Here is a 19750-nt window from a genome sequence, read left to right on the forward strand (position 1 = left end):
AATGTATGCCCAAGCATCAGTTGCAAAGTGTCCATTATTTTCAGTGTAGCAGCACTGGATATTCAATTACAGAACACTTAATTACAAAGGATTACAGCGGGAGGGGAGCTATACTTTGCTCACTGAGCGCTCTAGCTTCTAATCCAGGGCTAAAAGCTCACCCAGCACTCTCTAATCACAGTGCTGGGGGTGTAGGATAGTGAAATCTTAAAAAGGAGCAAGCTCACACTGCCTTCACTCTTGCAAGTTCTGTCTCTCAAAAAGAGACTGGTGGCATTTACTCAGCTTGTGTTTTGTTTCCTTCACAGTATGCTGTCCAGTCTTATACATGTTTCCCATCCTTTCCCAATCAATCCCACTTTCATCCTTATACAACCATATAATAATTCTTTCCCCACCCTTCATTTTAGTCCTTTTTTAGACTAGCTTTGCATTTTACTTACATCTGTGTTGTTTTTTGTGTCTGTATTTATTAGTAGCTTCTTGTGCGTGTTTAAGTCTTGTGAGCACATTATACACAGTCAGTGCACAAGCATGTTACAATGTAATATTACATACAACACTGCAGTACAATCTTTATTATTTTTTTTAAAAGCAAACTTACAACCAGGATAAAAAGCCCCGGAACTACCTGTCTGATATGTGACAGGATTAATACCTTCTTGAGGGACTATCAATGCCTCCAAATTTCTTGCACCTATGTGAAAAAAGCAAAAAGGAAACCAAAGCAACCCTAATGCAAGTGAATGAGAATACAAGATTCAGATTTCCAGATTGGCTTTGGATAAATCTTAACCTGGGCTGTATCAGGCCCCGAACTGGATCGTTGGGGGGGGGGGCTTGCACAGCCCTAGTTTACATATTGTTCTGAGAGCCATCAATTGAGAAACATACATTTATGAGTAATTCCTTGGCCTACTTTGAAACAGAATAAATTCTGACATATGTTAATTTTTCTTTAAAGGTAATAAAAAGAACACATGATGAAACTATCAACAGACCAAAAGTATAGTCTTATATTCAGTCTGACAGTTACACGTAGAATGTTTTCCATAATTACTCTAGATATGAAGTTGCATTTTCTAAAAAGTGGACTTCATTATCAAGGTATTCCAAGATCACATTTCCACCATTACTTAGCAGGGATTCTTTGCTGTTTATCCAAGATGCTAAAGTGTGGTCCAAAGGCAAAGCTTCTCCAGACACTGGGTGGCAGAGTCGTAATTTCTGAAATTCCAGAAGGGAAAATATCCTGTGGTTAATTCATAGCTTTATAAATAAAATAAAAGGATTGGAATAATTAAAAAAGAGTTGCTTCAATTGACTTACCTTAGCCGTAGTTTTGTTGTTATCATTTTTTAGGTTTGCCAGGGAAGCTGCAAAATCTGTCACTCTGCCGATGCTCCAGTTACTACTAAAGAACATGGGCTGGCTTTTCTCCTTGCTCTCTTTAGGTAAAAACACTTGAAAGTAGATTCTCTCTGTCTGAGACAGAAAAAAGCATTTATGAGGTTTTAGAAATGGGTATTTTGTCACATACTCCTCAGAAAGGAACTCTAATGAAGAATCAGGGTCAAATAAACCAGGGAGAATGGGTGAAAAACACTTACTATGTGCCCGCTCTTGCTGGAAAACAGATGAAGTACCACACCCACAGACACAGGACATCCTGTCTGTGAGAAAGTTTCCAGAAGAGAGGAGGGCAAAGGAAATGCCAAGTGCCTACTCCTGCTCCAGCTGGGATGGTATCATTAATCTCATATCTTTTTATTTTAAGTGTGTGGCTTTTAATATATTTGTTGGATTTTATTTATATTGTGAGCTTTGAGGACTTCAATTGAAAAGCAGGATACAAATGCGCTAAATAAACGGCAGCAAGCTAGAATCCACACATCCCCCCCCCCCATTTCAGGGGTTTCCACCCCAGAGCATATGCTACATTTGTACAGAATTTAACATATAAAGCTGCTTTAGTTTCAAAGATAAATGAGGCTGTGGGAAGGGGATTTTACTGATCAGGAATGCCGTTTCCTTCAAGCCCTCCAATTATTTTCATTTTTAAAGTTAACTCTCTTCCTTGTCCAACATACGTGATTTACTTTTTCATACAACAAAAACGTTTTCTCTCATTATAGCTTTAGTTTCAAGATGCTTCAAGGACCCCCCCCCCCAAAAAAAGCCTCCAGAAACACTGGGATGTCAACATGAATGCCATAAAATATACTACTTGAGGAGTATAATAAAGAGTATTATGATGGGGAGTTGGCATCTAGCCATGTCGGGAGGACCACAGGCTCCCCATCCCTGCTCTACAAGGAGAGTGTAGGCTTCGCTCTCTCTCACTTGCATTCCATCTTCAGAAGGCAGGAGGTTCACACACACACCCAACATTAGGAAACCCTGATAAGAATGTATTTTTCTGTTCTAAGGGAGAATAAATGCAACAGCATAAATACAGAAATTACTTTTATTTAACTAAATATGGCAGTGTCACAAATGTGTATGATACATGAAGATAAAAGAGTGTGACTTACCTGTGGCAAGGACTTATCCCCACATGCATGCATTTTCAGTTTCATTAGGGCCACCTTTGCTGCTGTTTCACTGTTCTTGGCTCCTCTGCATCTTTTATCCACTGTGGCTTCGTTCTTAGAACCTAAGATTTATGCATGCACTCATTTTAGTAAATATTACCAGTCCCTTTTCAAAACTGGTGTACTGGAAGAATGCAGCCTTCTTTTGCACTGATACATAGGATAAAAACTTTTCTCTGATCTCCAAGTAGGATATGTTGGTTGCTAGTCTACATGTGTAATTGAGAATGGGCAGTACCAATATCTAAAAGTAGAGGGGGAGCTCAGGTTTGAAAGAAACCATGGCGCAGAGTGGTAAGCGGCGGTAACGCATCCGAAGCTCTGCTCATGGCCGGAGTTCGATTCCAACGAAAGGAGGAAGTTGAATCTCCGGTAAAAGGGGTCGAGGTCCACTCAGCCTTCCATCCATCCGTGGTCGGTAAAATGAGTACCCAGCATATGCTGGGGGGTAAAGAAAGGCCGGGGAAGGAACTGGCAATCCCACGCCATATATACGGTCTGCCTAGTAAACGTCGCAAGACGTCACCCTAAGAGTTGGAAATGACTCGCACTACAAGTGCGGGGACACCTTTACCTTTTTAAACAATTGCTATTAAATTACAGTACTTGTGGGAATGCAAGTGGTACTTCATAGATTTGGTTAGCACTCACACAACAGTATTTTGTCATTAAGAGGATGCAATATGTTATTAGGAAAATGTCGTACAATGGTTTATTCCTGCATAGGTTTTCCACTTGCGTCTCATGGGAATTAAATCCAGAGATAACTTAAGTATACAGAATAGAACAAGCGCGCTACATGATATAGGAGTGGTGGCAAGGAGATGGAAGTTGGGGATCCAGCCTTACTTTCAGAACACAACTGAAATATCAGAACATGGCCTCCCTCATTCTCTGTTTCAGAAAGTTATGAAGGGAATATTCCTAGGGTCCTGAGGAGAGCACCCCAGAGACCACAGGATAGAGGAGATCTCCCTCTTCATGCATGGAGAAGAAGGTAAGTGGGGAAAAGAAGCCTGCCCTAAGAAGCCGTTCTACTGTGGGTGTAGAAGCCACTACGGTCAGTGTTCCAATGGCAGTAAAAGCAAAAGAGACACATTTTGGAGTAGGTGTTGGGTTAGCTGGATTCAAAGCTCTCTGTTACCCCGAGACGTTCCCAAGGTGGGAGCAGGGAAGTATTATTTTATTATTTTATTTTATTCGATTTATTAATCGCCCATCTGGCTGGATTTACCAGCCACTCTGAGCGATGTACATAACAAAACATATAAAACAGAATATCAGAAAGCAAACAATAAATGTATGGCATTGGGCAGCTGCAGTGATGATCTGCTCAACCCACACCTCTGGATGTCAACTCACACTCAAACTACACAATCAAGAGAATAATGTGATGAAGTTCATGTCCTTCAGACTGCAGGTGGAGAATTGTATATTTAAATACTCCCCCATACACAAATGAAAATATCCCTGCACACAGAAAAATAGCAAATAATAGAGAAGACACAGTACACTATAATCTTTCTCCCAAATGTGCTAATTTTCTGTGTTCAGGGCATTGTTTCACAGAACATTTAAACACGTGATTTCTCCTACCTACAGTCTGAAGTAATATAGTCCATGTTGTAACGTTAGCAGTATTTCAAAGCTTTAACTTCGAACATTTCCTCCTAACGCAGAGGTGACCGGGGATATGTAAGTACTCTCTATTCTACATCTAGCCATAAACATTCTACTGCCGAAAATGGTATTTAAAAAAAGTCTTACTGTACCTACCTACAATTTCTTTAACAAGCTGCTGGGTAACAGCCATGCGAGGTTTTGGGATTTCCAATTTCTCACATTCATGGTCTACCTGATGGCGGTGCCTGAAAACAGTAGATGCAGAAACACTCAGTAGGCAGTCTCCAAGCTAATGATGAGTTTGGTTGGTTAGATTAATTCATTTGCTCACCGTAAGCAAAACTGCTTTTCACAGTACGGGCACAACACAGGTACAAGTTCTCTTCCATCACAGCCTTTATATGTGCACAAGAAAGATTTGTGGTGATCTGGTTTCACTTCACTTTTTAGATTTGCCTAAGATAATGTTAAAAGAAAATTCATGTTACTTAGCGATATACATCCTACAGTCCATACATTACATGGGATTTAAATCTGGCATTTTCTCACTCACACATCACATCTATTTAGTAGCCCGCTCATCGTGAAAATAGAGGATAATATATGTTCTCAATATAAAACCACTGTCGTCAAAATGCCAAGAGAAAAGAGATTGGAAAAGCTACTCTTAATGGAATTCAATAATTTAAAACAAGTTCTCATGCATACTGAAATCACAGGAAAGTAATACAGCAACTTGTTTATCAGTAACATTTAAACAGGAAAAAGGATACCACAAAAAAAATAGCTTTAAGCAAAAAAAGTAAATAAGTATTATCTAAGCAAAGTAGGGATAAAAAGACACAGAAAATCAGAGGTTGGCCTGGTTTGCATGTCATGCTAAGCCAAGTAAGTGTGCAGGCTCTGGAGGAGGAGATTGCTGCCACTTTGCCTATCCAGGGTGTTCTACTGTTATGCTGCATTGCGCTAAGCCATGACTTGGCATACCATCCAAACCCAGGCTTGCAGTTTAGCTCTCTGGACTTTATTTATTATTGCTTTTATATCCCATTTTTCCTCCAAGGAGCTCAAAGGGGCGTACATGGTTCTCCCCCTCCTAATTTAATCCCAACAACCCTGTGAGGTAGGTTGAGCTGCGAGACAGTGACTGGTCCAATGTCACTCAGTGTGCTTCATGGCTGAATGGGGATTTGAACCCAGGTCTCTCAGGTCCTAGCCCAACACTCTAACCACTACACTAGACTGGCTGTAACCAATTTTTGACCTGTGGTTTATGGCTTGTGGTTTGTCTGGGAGAGCTAAACCACAAGCCCAGGTTTGGATGACATGCTAAACCAAGGCATTCACATAAGTCTCAAGGAAATTTACAAGAATACAATTAAAACAAAAAATAGGTTTAAAAACAGACCAAGCAGCAAAGAAATTGTTGCAACCAGCTCAATACTGTCCTGGGCCCTGTACTAGCGGAACATGTGCTCATCCAAACATGCAGGCAGTGCTGGCTGAAGGAGCCCTTTCAGCTTCAGCCTGAGCTCCTTTGTGTAGTTGCTGCAAGTAGGAATGGTGATGGAGGAGCCCAGGATGTGCAGAAAAAACTCTGCCTCTCCTGGCCCTATGATGGAGGTCTAATGGCAGAGACCTAAAACATGTTTTTTAAAAATTATCCAGCTGGAAAAGGTTGTTCAAACAAAAATGTCTTCAATCATTTCCCAGAAACGACCAATAGTGGGTGCCTGCCATACCTCAACAGGGATGCTGTTCTACCAAACAGGGTCAGCCGTTCTGAAAGCCGTGTTCTAAGTCAGACTTCTGATATTTTGAAGACTTCAGAAAGAGACTTTCTTGAAGAATGCAGTGACCTACTGGGTATGTAAGGGTATGGTGGTATCTTAAATAATCTAGCCCCAACCTATATTGGACCGTATATGGCAGTACCAGAACTTCGAATTTGGCACAGTAGCAGATTGGTAGCCAGTGCAGATCCCACAGACAAGGAGTTTTATGCTGGCAATAGTCCCCCCACCCCGCAACTCTGCTACCATGTTCTGCATTAACTCCATCCTCTAGACCAACCTCAATGACAGCCCCACATAGAGCATATTCTAGTAATCCAACCCTGAGATTACTAATGCATGGACAACAGAGGTCAAGCTATCTTGATCCAGGAATGGCTACAGCCATCTTACCAGCCACAGAGCTGGATCTAGGAGCACCTTCAGACAATGCACATGCTCCTTCAGGCAGGCAACTAACCAGCTTCCCAAACCAGGGAATCGCTCACCCACAGAGCCTCTGCTTTGCCAGGAAACATACTCAGTTTATTAGCCCTCATCCAGTCCACCACTGTATCCAGCATTCATCCAGGGCCTGCACAGCCATTCTAGATTCAGATGTTACAGAGGAATAGTGTCGAGCATTGTGAAGAAATCCTGTCATTTGAATTTGATGAACTGAATTTGCTCCAAATCGCCTAATGACCACTCCCAATGGCTTAATACAGATGTTAAATAGCACTGGAGATAATACACAGCCATGCAGCACCCCACAACCCAACAGCCAGGGGACTGAGAAACACTCATCCAATGGTTTCTTTTGGAACTGTCACTGGAGATAAGACCAGAAGTACTGTAGAGCAGTGCCCCCAATACCCAGTTCCCAGAGACGATCCAGGAGGATATCATGGTCAATGGTAAAATCAAGCAGAATGAGAAGAGAAACACTTCCTCTGTTCCTCTTCTGATAAAGTTCATCCATCAGGATGACTAAAGCCAAATTAGGAATGTAAACCACAGCTTAATCCCAGTTTGCAATTCTTGTTGGCTAGGATCAAATGGCAAACTATGGTTTGCTGCAAACTATATCTTTAAGCTATTATGGTGGAGTGTGCAAGAATTGGAAGGCATAGGTTTGGTCATGCAATACCAACCCTTTGTGGAAGGGCTATAGCTCGATCTTACAGATTTTGCACATGGAAGAAATTACTTCAGGCTATATCTGCAAACAACCAAGTTCACACTGAATGTTTCCACATGTTCCCATACATAGATTCCATTGTGTTGATTGAAAAAAGGGGTGCACTTGCATGTATCATTTGGCAAAAAGCTATATGACCATCTGAATCGCTATATGAAAACTTACAAAACATAGCTTGCAAAATTATTCAGAAGGAAGTTAAGGGAACTGTACGTCACTGTTAGCTAAAATATTCAAGAGGTGTTGCATACTACAAATTAATGACAAATTAACCAAGTTCAAGGTTGGTGCAACAAGATCCCTTAATGAAATTAAAGGGCACCAGTAGAAGCACAGCAGAGGATGAACAACCTTCAACATGTGCTTCAGCTTCTGGTGCTTCCAGAACCATAAAAAGACCAGCAACAACAGTCTCAGTTCAAGCTAACTGCTCCAGAGCTATAGAACGACCTGCACGAGGAATTCATGCTGCACCAGTCTGCTCCAGAGACTATTAATGTGCTTGACTACATTGGAGACTACCAAACAAGAGATGGATTGATTCCATAAAGGAAGCCACAGACCTGAACTTACAAGATCTGAACAGGGTGGTTCATGACAGATGCTCTTGGAGGTCGCTGATTCATAGGGTAGCCATAAGTCGTAATCGACTTGAAGGCACATAACAACAACAACTGGATCACAACCACCAACGATGATCAATGAACCTGGGGATGCTATTCAAGAGGACCACTTATTATGTGAAGGAGCACTGGATGAAGATACAGTTTGAAATGTTGCACTAGTTGAACCTTTTGTAGCTGAAGAGACCATGGAGAACCTGCAATTACAAACCAAGTGGCCACACAATCGCGTTCTGTACAACTGGCACTACTACAGTACAAACCAAGAAGTCAAAATGTGCTAGATCAGAGACTGTTCTTCTTGCTCTACCGGAACATGCAAAGGAGGTTTCTAGGTGGAAGGAGGAGGCCGCAAGGGAGAATGACAGTTTTTTAGTTTAATGAGATCTGATAATGATGTTCTCACTGACACTAACTGTAGAGCTTGCACATTTCATTTATTTCCATAAAAATGACATGAACCTGTACGGTAGATGTGTTGTTACAAGTTGGATTTCCTGTTTAGCTACATTAGCATGGCTAAAGAATCCAGCCCTGGACAGTGTCACCGTCACTTTTGCCATTCACCGAAAGACTACCAATTAGTTTCTGGGCTCATTTCAAAGTGCTGGTTTTGACCTGTAGAAGCCTTATGTGGCTCAGGACCTCAAAATCTCAAGAACCACCTCTCCCCATATGAACCAACCTCGACCCAGCATTCATCATCAGAGGCCCTTCTCCATGTGCCCCTCCACAGGAGGCTTGGAGGGTGGCAACATGAGAATGGGCCTTTTCAGTGGTGGTCCCTGTGATGTTCCTGCTTGTAGGGTAAATATGGTAAGTGCTGTTTATATAGAAGACATATGGTAAGTGGAGTGAAAGAGGAGGGGGGAGTACATGAGCAGTAGAATGCTGGATGATTGGCTGAGCGTTTGAGTGGCTGGGAGTATAAATGGAAGAATGACAGTTGAATCTGGGTGGATGTTAGTAGGGTGGAGAAGAAGGTGTTTGGTGGATGGATGTTAGTAGGGTGGAGAAGAAGGTGTTTGGTGGTGGATGTTGGGAGTGTGGAGAAAGAGGTGTTTGAGGGTGGAGGTCAGGAGTGTGGAGAAAGAGGGAGTTGGAGTTCTGATTAATAATAAGTCAAGTACAAAACAGGAATAGATGAAACCATACGCTTGTGAAACATTCTAAAACTAATCTTGTTATTTCTGATATTTAATAAATACTTATTTGGTTTACCAAAGGCCTGATCCTTGGCTGGGGGATATACATACCAGAAGGGAGGGCAAGGTAATTACCAAGGCTGAACAGAAACAGTATCTAATGGTGGCAGCGGTGAAGGGAGGATTAATAACAATTCAAGTATCCAGAGCAACCCAGAGTTGTATGCGTTATCTATAAAGATACAAGGGGGTTGGGAACAGCATAAGCACGCAGTCACAAAAGTAACCAGCTAGAGAGAGACTCAGGCAAAGTCTCTGGAAGTATTGGTTATAGGATGTGACTGGTGGTGCTGCCTAGCAGGGGGATCTAGTGAGATCTGTGCTAGAGCGGAGTGAGAAACCATATAAAGGACGGTCCGGACTGGTGGTATCCGTGGTGGTGCCTAGTGAAAGGCAGTAGCCACAAGCAGGTGGGAACCTGACAGGGAGAACCAGGGAAGGGCGTCACAGTCCCCCAGCTGTGTAATGCTCTCCCAAGACACCTGCTGCCTTCTTTATCCATCTTTAGGTACCAGATAAAGACTTTCCTTTTCACTCAGGTCTTTGACCCTTGAGGTGTGCTGTCTTAGGCTGCAATCCAATACACACTTACCTGGGAGTTACTGCCACAGAACCCCATGGAGCTTACTTCTGAGTAGATCTGTACTGGATTGCAGCCATAGTTAGTTTTTTTCATTTGGGTTTTTAAGTTTTTATATTGTATGTTTTTAAATTTGTGTTATACTGTACGTTTTAAAATCTGTTAGTCACCTCATTAGATATGAGGCGACCAACAAATAAAATAAATAATAATAATAAAATTATCAACTTACCTCAGAACAACCATGAGCAGCTCGACTTCTGTGCTGAAGACTAGCCATTATACAATAATAAAGACCATGTCATTAGTGCATGAATTAACATGAGAACATATGCTTACCATGGGGAAAAAGACATGACAATTTTTTGTTTAAATTGTCCAGTTTAAATTGAGCTGAGCGAATACAATACGTTAAATATTTGTTCATACTGATCCGTCATTTCCCTTAACATTCCCATTCATCCCTTCTCTCCACTTATTTGTTAGGTACAGTAGGGCCCCGCTTTACAGCGCTTCGCTTTATGGCGCTTCGCTAATGCGGCAGTCTCAATTAGATGCAATTAGACTAAAGCCTCGCTCATACGGTGCTTGTTCCGCTTTTACTGCAGTTTTTGGGCGTTGTGCACCATTCTATTCAATGAGTTCCGCTTTTCAGGGGTTTTCGCTTTTCAGCGGGGGTCCAGAACGTAACCCGTCGTATGAGTGGGGCCATACTGTACAATTTTGTCCCACCCTTTCATCCAACTGCTTAAATCAGGGATGGGGAACCTGTGGCCCTCTAGACATTATTGTAGTACAACTCCCATCAGTCCTGACCAATGTTCATCTTGGTGGGGTTGATGGAGTTTGGGAGTCCAACAATATCTGGAGGACGACAAGTTCCCTATTCTTGGTCAAGATATATTTAAGCTCTTATTTATTTAGTTAGTTTCTGTTTCTGTTAAGCACCACGAAAAAGGAGGGTGCTATAAAATAAGTGTAGAGCAGGAGGCAGATAAGCCAGCATTATCTCCTGTGTAAATTAAGGTGCATCCTAACTGTCTCTGGCCAGAAGTGGGGCAGGACCAAGTTGTGTGGGCCAGTGTAAACTGTCACTTTCTCCCCTCCCATTAACTCCATGGGGTAATTTTGTTACCCCTGCATTTCTGGATAAGTTACACTGTGCTCCATGGGAAGGACCAGTGAACAAAGGGAGGTAAGATGCTGTGTAACTACGTGTATCCCTCTCCCCCTGCCCTAACACGCCTACTCTCCATCCTTGACATATCCCTTTTCTGCCCTTTACACTGACATAGCTGCTGCCAGTTTAACTTAAGCCAGCAGGGGTATTCCTTAACCATCATAAATAAATATGCTGGGGTAAAACAAGAGATGGATTGATTCCATAAAGGAAGCCACATACCTGAACTTATAAGATCTGAACAGGGTGGTTCATGACAGATGCTCTTGGAGATCACTGATTCATAGGGTCGCCATAAGTCGTAATCGACTTGAAGGCACATAATAACAATAATAAAGTCATTTATGCTGGGTTAAAGACAACTCAGCCAGGGGATGGGGAACTAGGTCAGCCCCACCTGAGGTCAGGACAAGGTTAGGATACAGTGTATCTGGGGGGACAGGGTGAGGACTGCACCATAAATTGCTTCTTACCAAAAGACTCCAAAGCAGCCATCACAGACAAAAGGGAGAAAATCTGAAATGAAAATATGATCCATAGTCATTTTAGCTGTTCATATCATTGTTTTGCTGTTAATTATGATGTTTTAAATGTGGATCTTTATTGTATTTTGTATTGTATTGTTCCTTGAGAAGAGAGCTTGGTTGTTACCACTCTGAGAACCAGGGCTGTGGAGTCGGAAGCAATTTTGGGTGGAGTCGGTAGAAATGTACCGACTCTGACTCCTTCATAAATGGCAAATGTATATTAACTAGTAATAACAAATTTACTGTAGTAAAATGGTAGCACAAGGCATTGCATTACCACCACGTGAATCTAGAGCTTGGAAAAGTTACTTTTTAAAACTACAACTCCCATCAGCCCCAGGGGTTGGGCTCGTGGGAGTTGTAGTTCAAAAAAGTAACTTTTCCAAGCTCTGGATTCACGTGGTGGTGATGAAATGCCTTGTGCTACCATTTTACTACAGTAAATGTGTTATTACTAGTTAATATACATTTGCCATTTATGAAGGAGTCAGAGTCGGAGTCAGACAGTAGAAAAAAAGAGGAGTCGGAGTCGAAGGTCTGGCGTACCGACTCCACAGCCCTGCTAAGAACTGTAGCTCAGTCAGAGGAATAAGGATCTTCTTTTTTTTTTTTTACAATAATTTTTATTCAAATTTTCATAAAACATACAAAACAAAATCATAAAACATTCAAAGACAAAAAACAAAACAAAAATGATTAAACAAAAAAATAAAATGTTGACTTCCCATTTGTCGCAGATCAAATCAGTTGTAGGTCTACAATATATAACAATCCTGTCTCTTAAATTATATTATAAAATCACTTTCCTCCAGTAGTTATCTTAATTAATCATCAAATCTCATAAACATTACTTTATTCTTTCCACAAAAAGTCAAAGAGAGGTTTCAATTCTTTAAGAAATATATCTATCAATTTTTCTCCAAATAAACATGTGGATTAATCCATCTCGTTAATAATTATAATAATCTTATTGTCATAACCATAGTCCAAATAAACATATCGATTAATCCATCTCATCAGAATCTGTTAGGTCCAATAATTTCAATAGCCATTATTCCATTATCCATATTAATTCCATCTTCCATCTTCAATAGTCCTGTTAAGTCCAGTAATTTCAGTGTCCAATCTTCCATTATCAGTATTCCATAATAATCTTGCTGTCATAGCCATAGTCATATAATAAGAGTCTGATGGGAATTTCCTCTATCCCAAATATTTTCTTGCCATCCATTCTGAATAAGTTGCTGAAATATTGTTGTAAAGTCATATCTGTGTTCTTCTTTTTTACAAAATGCACTGGCTCATCTCTTGAGAGTTTTTCCATTGTCACATGGCTGCAGTTAATTCCATAGATTTTCTCTATATCAAGCTCCATCACGTCATTCCAGTCCAGAAGATTATCCAAGCCATTGATAACTTTATCTCTAATATCTTCATTAATTTCTTCAGAGATAATGTTAAATTCCAAACAGTAGATTTTATTTCTAATATCCATAAACTCCAATCTTTTTCCAATTCCACATTTGTTCCAATCTCCAGGGCTTGTATCTTCCCTTTATTTTTTCTTTTCTCATCTCTGATCTCATTCTCCTCTCTCACAGGATCCCCTATTTCTTTAAGCTCCTGCGTCATTTTGCTCAGTTCAATTTTCAGCTCCTTACTGCCCTGTCGCAGGGTTCGTTTCGTTATCTCAATCTCATCCATTATTTTCTGAAACATAATTACTTCCAGATTCTCAGCCACTTTCTTGATTGCCATTTTTAAAACCACGAAAACAAAACAAAACAAAAATAAAGAAGAACCACTTCTTATTTCAGCAACAATTGGGTTCATATTCCAGGCTTGATGACATCACAGTATAAACAGAGCAGCCTGCCTTATCTCTCTATGTTCAAGAACACAAAACAAATTTAGTTCCCAGCATCAAAACAGTTAGTGGCGTCGTGAAGAAGCAGATTCGTCAAAATAAAATAGACCAAAAAGAGAATAGTCCCAGACAATATAATGTTCCTCGGAATAGAAATCCCTCTTCTGTTTATATCTTTAGAATGCACTTCCAGGACAGCTTTTTGCAATAGAAACAGAGATAAGCTGTTAATTTCGTGAATAACAGAGAAGAGTTATAGCTCACCCAGAAGTTCTTTAAAGCTGATTCATTTGACAAATCTCTTTTTGCTGCAACAATTTAAACCAAGTAAAAAAAATAATAGAAAGAAGGGTGCATGCCTGTTAGTCCGTTTTCTCTTTGAAGAAAAGATAAACGTATCGCATTAATCAGATAGAGCTTGTTCGGAAGTCCGTCCGGCATTGCTGGCTGGACCTTTTCTCATAAATTAATGAAATCCAGTCCTCCCAACAAAAACAGGCTTTTGAGGTTGATCTCTACGTTTCTCCCTGCCCGGGAGAAATTTCATCAGTCAAAAAAAAATGTTCTGACTGATTTATATCTGAATAAGCTTCTTTTGAGGCGGGAGCCCGTCTCAAAAGCAGGCACAAGCGAAGTCACCCTTCCCGGAAGTCAGGAATAGGGATCTTCTAACTGTCTTAACAAACTACACTTCCCAGAATTCTTTGAGAGAAGCCATGACTGTTTAAAGTGGAATGATACTGCTTTAAATGTCAGTGGGGGCTGGACCATTAGGGCTAAAGGGGCACAGCCCATCCTCAGCTGCCTGCCTTCATAACCGCACCCAGTCCATGGGGTGGCACTGGCTGTCACTTTCCTTCTTCTTGGGCCCAGCGTTGCCCCTTGTAGAACCCAGCACAGAGGAAGAGGAGGAGGAGAACAAAACTAGAATTAGTTGGCTCTGCCAGTCATTAGCTCTGGCTCCACCTATTGTTGGCCTGTCTGCCTTTTGCCCTACCAGTCTCAATAGGAACCAACCACCACTGTGCATGGTGCATATGTCACCTCTCCCACCCCACCGCATGAACTCTAACATATCATTTTCTTTTTAAGTAAAGCAGACACACGTTATATGCGCCTTTTTGTCTTCAGTGGTAATAGAGTCCTAGCTAAAAGCCACCGGCTACCAAACCACGGGTGGTAGGCACTACCCACGGGCACAAGGCCCTTAATTTGACGATTGTCAATCTCTTCCTCGCAGCCTTCCTTCCCACTGGCGGGAGTATAACCCATAGAGGCACAGAAGTTGAAGAAAAAGATATTACTCTACACTTCCGGACGCTGCTGCTATGAGGGGTAGGAGAATGAGGCCGCTCTACTCTCAAATCTCCATGGTGGTGCCTCGTCCTGTTCCTAGTTGCCCCGAGTTTAACCGGGACCCAGAAGTGTCCCTATAGTTCCCATGAATCTGTGACCGCCTGGCCGAGAAGCGCAAGACTCTCCCCGTCGCCCTTTCCCCCCCGCTGGTGTCAACCGTTGCCTTCTCTCATATAGATCAGCCTGCCCTATAGAGGATCTCACCGCCTGTGCCTGTCGCTCAAGGGTTCTTACCAAGTTGTCCACAGTGGTCTACCTCGCAGCGCTGTCCAATCTCCAATTCTGCCATGTTCACGTACAGCGCATGCGCGCGCCGGCCCCATATTTCCGTGGCTAACGAGGCTAAAATCGGCTCCTCCAGCTGAGCGGCCGCGTTCCAAAGGCTGCCTTTGGGCGTCATTGAAGAGGTGGAGCTTGAGGTGCATAGGAATTAGGTGGGTCAAGATCTGCGTTAAGAGCATCGCTGATCCTGTCTCTCTCCTGCTGCCACGTTGTGTCTGCCCTGTTTCTGTTTTTGGTGTGTGTTTTGTGTGTAGCCCGTTTACTTCAAGTAAGTTCTTCTGATTTCCATTGGACATTCTCCCAGGTAAACATGCATAGGTTTGCAATCATAAAAGTTTTTTAAGATTTGTGTGTTCTAACTTATTTTTAAGTTTTTTAAAAGAGCCAGAGAACTTTGATTACAATGAGGTTTAATTCCAGGCAAGTGGGTACAGGTTGCATCCTAAATCCCACTGAAATTTGAAGGATTTACTGCTGAGTAAACATACTTCACGTTGTACATACCAATCACTCCAATTACATACAATGATTCAGATGGGGTTAATAATTGCTCTCAAGACCAGTAAGAATATCAGATGGATTTTTTTTTTGCCATTAATTTTTAAAATGACACCTTAATTACCAAGGCTTCTCTCCAGTCTTTTAATTCTACACCGGGCCCGGATGGCATCCACCCAAGAGTTCTCAAAGAACTCAAATGTGAAATTGCTGATCTGCTAACTAAAATATGTAACTTGTCCCTCGGGTCCTTCTCCGTGCCTGAGGACTGGAAAGTGGCAAATGTAACGCCAATCTTCAAAAAGGGATCCAGAGGGGATCCTGGAAATTACAGGCCAGTTAGCTTAACTTCTGTCCCTGGAAAACTGGTAGAAAGTATTATTAAAGCTAGATTAACTAAGCACATAGAAGAACAAGCCTTGCTGAAGCAGAGCCAGCATGGCTCCTGCAAGGGAAAGTCCTGTCTCAGTAACCTATTAGAATTCTTTGAGAGTGTCAACAAGCATATAGATAGAGGTGATCCAGTGGACATAGTGTACTTAGACTTTCAAAAAGCGTTTGACAAGGTACCTCACCAAAGACTTCTGAGGAAGCTTAGCAGTCATGGAATAAGAGGAGAGGTCCTCTTGTGGATAAGGAATTGGTTAAGAAGCAGAAAGCAGAGAGTAGGAATAAACGGACAGTTCTCCCAATGGAGGGCTGTAGAAAGTGGAGTCCCTCAAGGATCGGTATTGGGACCTGTACTTTTCAACTTGTTCATTAATGACCTAGAATTAGGAGTGAGCAGTGAAGTGGCCAAGTTTGCTGATGACACTAAATTGTTCACGGTTGTTAAAACAAAAAGGGATTGTGAAGAGCTCCAAAAAGATCTCTCCAAACTGAGTGAATGGGCAGAAAAATGGCAAATGCAATTCAATATAAACAAGTGTAAAATTATGCATATTAGAGCAAAAAATCTTAATTTCACATATACGCTCATGGGGTCTGAACTGGCGGTGACAGACCAGGAGAGAGACCTCGGGGTTGTAGTGGACAGCACAATGAAAATGTCGACCCAGTGTGTGGCAGCTGTGAAAAAGGCAAATTCCATGCTAGCGATAATTAGGAAAGGTATTGAAAATAAGACAGCCAATATCATAATGCCGTTGTATAAATCTATGGTGCGGCCGCATTTGGAATACTGTGTACAGTTCTGGTCGCCTCATCTCAAAAAGGATATTATAGAGTTGGAAAAGGTTCAGAAGAGGGCAACCAGAATGATCAAGGGGATGGAGCGACTCCTTTATGAGGAAAGGTTGCAGCATTTGGGGCTTTTTAGTTTAGAGAAAAGGCGGGTCAGAGGAGACATGATAGAAGTGTATCAAATTATGCATGGCATTGAGAAAGTGGATAGAGAAAAGTTCTTCTCCCTCTCTCATAATACTAGAACTCGTGGACATTCAAAGAAGCTGAATGTTGGAAGATTCAGGACAGACAAAAGGAAGTACTTCTTTACTCAGCGCATAGTTAAACTATGGAATTTGCTCCCACAAGATGCAGTCATGGCCACCAGCTTGGATGGCTTTAAAGGAAGATTAGACAAATTCATGGAGGACAGGGCTATCAATGGCTACTAGCCGTGATGGCTGTGCTGTGCCACCCTAGTCAGAGGCAGCATGCTTCTGAAAACCAGTTGCCGGAAGCGTCAGGAGGGGAGAGTGTTCTTGCACTCGGGTCCTGCTTGCGGGCTTCCCCCAGGCACCTGGTTGGCCACTGTGAGAACAGGATGCTGGACTAGATGGGCCACTGGCCTGATCCAGCAGGCTCTTCTTATGTTCTTATGTTCTTATGTACACGTGACAGGCTGCGGGTTAAATACATCATCATTACATCATCCTGTTAGGTAGTCATGCCTGTGATAAGCATTATGATTAAAGCAAGGTATCGGGCATGAATGTTTAGTTCACTATGCTGTGGTTTCCCTTTGTGGTGACGGCTATTTAAATTTATTTTCAGTTACAGTAGGGCCCTGCTTATATGGCGGGTTCCGTTCCGGACCCCCGCCGTAAAGTGGAAATCGCTGTAAGGCGGAACCCCATTTACTTTAATGGGGCGTGTTGCATGAAAATGCTGCAAAATGCTGCAAAATGGGCTTTTAAAGAGGGGAGGAAAGCCGCCGCATTAGCGGAATGCCGGTAAGCGGAGTGCCAGTAAGCGGGCCCCTACTGTACCTCTAATAGGAAGAGAACTTCAGCTATGGGGCGGTATACAAATGCAATAAATAAATAACTCTGGACGGGCCCACTATATCAATAAATGAAACAAGGGTTGTGTAAACCATATTTTTAGTATCAAGTCATGCTAAGCCATCACGTTGGACTTCTGCCTCCATGTCTTGAAATCTGATCCTTCCTAATGCAACAGTTCTGGGGGTTACGTGGGACACATTTTAGCTTCAACTATAAAATGGGAGTAACATTGGCCAGCTTCTGAGGGACTGCAGCCCACGAAAGCTTATGCCATAATAAAAGTGTTAACATTTAGGTGCCACAAGACTCTGTGTTGTTTCAGCTTCACAAAGTGTTTGTTGTTATGTGCCTTCAAGTCGATTATGACTTATGGCGACCCTATGAATCAGCGACCTCCAATAGTATCTGTCGTGAACCACCCTGTTCAGATCTTGTAAGTTCAGGTCTGTGGCTTTCTTTATGGAACGAATCCATCTCTTGTTTGGCCTTCCTCTTTTTCTACTCCCTTCTTTTTTTCCCAGCATTATTGTCTTTGCTGGTGAATCATGTCTTCTCAATATGTATAACTTCAGTTTCATCATTTTAGCTTCTAGTGATAGTTCTGCTTTAATTTGTTCTAACACCCAGTTATTGGTCTTTTTCACAGTCCATGGTACAGAAATCGCTCTCTATCAGAGTATATGTATGTTGAAAACCAACAGCTCGGCTTGCTTGAAGGGGCAGGGCTTATTTTAAAGGATGGATCTTCCCGCTAGGGAGACCAGCCAGGGCCAGATTAAGGCCAACTGATGCCCTAAGCACAGCCCAACAATGGTGCCCCCCTCGACCCTTCCATTGCTTAACTGACAAGACATTAAGACTCAATAAGTGCTGAAGGTGAAATAAGAGATTGAAAATTCAGTTTTCTTCCAGGCCAGACCCACAACTATATTAAATAAAAACTGGTTTTTAAAAGTTTTATTTAACACTAAATAGCAGTAAGCAATATAAGCAAATTATTTACTTATAACTAGGGCAACAGAAAAAATGCAAATTTTCAACACTGTTTTATGCATTTCTTTAAAAAAATGTTATAAGGGAAAAAATGCAAATACAAAAATTTATTGAAAATTATTTTTAATCACCCTCCCAAAGATTGTAAGGCAAAATAACATCTGTTATTATCTCTACTGAAATTACGTGATCTCGAGAGCATACTTTTCAATTTTGAAAATCCTCTTTCTACAGCAATCAATATTGGTGGACAATTTTTAAAAAAGATATTCTAATGGAGAAATATCATTATTTGTACGAAACAAAACATCTTTTATTCCATTGCTTTCTAACCTTGAAGATACATAGCATTTCAGCATACATGGATCAAAAGATGCAAAATAATGCTTATTGACATTGTTGCCTACTTATAACTTTATTTATACTTTAAAAAGTTTTCTTCTAAATTTTTTAATTGCAAAGTCTTTGATCAAGTCCTCAAAACTAATCTGGTGTAACAAATCTGCTTCTATACTTAGCAGAGACAAGGCATCCAGCCTGTCTTGTCGCATAGTAGTTCCGTTGGGATTTTTAATATGCTTGAGTTGAGAAAATGAACGCTGAGCTGTGCAATTTGTGACCATTAATGTTAAAAATATACGCAAGGCAATGTCTACATTTGGAAACGCACACTCCATTTTGTCTTCTAAAATTATTTTATAAAGTACAGCATGACTGAATTTGGTTTTTACAGTTTTTGTTGCACTGAACTTATGGTGCACATATGAGTTTTCTCTTTTGTGCACCACTTAATTGAACACGTTTCATCTTGCGGTTTGAAAATACAGAAGCAAAAATTTAAAAAGCCACAAAAGAATATGGATCATATATATTTATAATGATTAGAAAAACACTGAAATTCATGCAGAAAAACGTTGGTAAGACAGTCAAACATACTGAACTGTAGGTGACACCTTCAAACTTTCAAACTTTCGTCACCACCATGCCAAAGAAAACTTTTTTTTAACCATTCAGATTAAAGTCAAACACGGCAGATGAGAATTACAAAAAATTCGACTAAAGTCGAGTGTGGCAGTGAAAGAGTTGAGAGTTAAGGGCATGACAGCTAGGGGGGAAAACTCTGTGGTGCCCCCCTTGCCTTGGCGCCCTAAGCACGTGCTTATTTTGTTTAATGGTTAATCCAGGGCTGAGACCAGCCCTCCCGTTTTAGAAAAGACGACC

The 19750-nt window shown here is 41.4% G+C and overlaps 1 protein-coding gene across 2 annotated transcripts; it reads right to left on the reverse strand.

The window, feature by feature from the left end:
* On the reverse strand, positions 1-14948 carry ZFAND1 (zinc finger AN1-type containing 1). Of its 2 annotated transcripts, none has more exons than XM_061602272.1 (8): positions 14763-14948; positions 11252-11294; positions 9831-9870; positions 4549-4673; positions 4371-4462; positions 2535-2656; positions 1330-1485; positions 1-1227 (listed from the first exon to the last, which is right to left on the reverse strand). In XM_061602272.1, exons 1-8 carry the CDS (start codon positions 14926-14928, stop codon positions 1057-1059), a joined length of 915 nt encoding a protein of 304 aa, XP_061458256.1. In that variant the 5' UTR covers positions 14929-14948; the 3' UTR covers positions 1-1056. The 2 variants fall into 2 exon arrangements, with proteins under 2 accessions (XP_061458256.1, XP_061458265.1); XM_061602281.1 differs by lacking the exon at positions 14763-14948 and adding an exon at positions 7764-8010 and having other exon boundaries at positions 11252-11295.
* Positions 14949-19750: the final 4802 nt, after the last annotated feature.

This window comes from Rhineura floridana, chromosome 1 (assembly GCF_030035675.1).
Source record: "Rhineura floridana isolate rRhiFlo1 chromosome 1, rRhiFlo1.hap2, whole genome shotgun sequence".
Taxonomy (NCBI): Eukaryota; Metazoa; Chordata; class Lepidosauria; order Squamata; family Rhineuridae; genus Rhineura; species Rhineura floridana.

Bases quoted from the DNA above. Each gene is read 5' to 3' on its own strand.
- ZFAND1 (XM_061602272.1), bottom strand. From the start codon at position 14,928: ATGACGCCCAAAGGCAGCCTTTGGAACGCGGCCGCTCAGCTGGAGGAG. The intron at 2,657-4,370 runs GTAGGTACAGTA...CATAAATCTTAG, and splicing joins GCTTGTTAAAGAAATTGTAG to GTTCTAAGAACGAAGCCACA. The intron at 1,228-1,329 runs GTAAGTCAATTG...CTGGAATTTCAG, and splicing joins ACAACAAAACTACGGCTAAG to AAATTACGACTCTGCCACCC.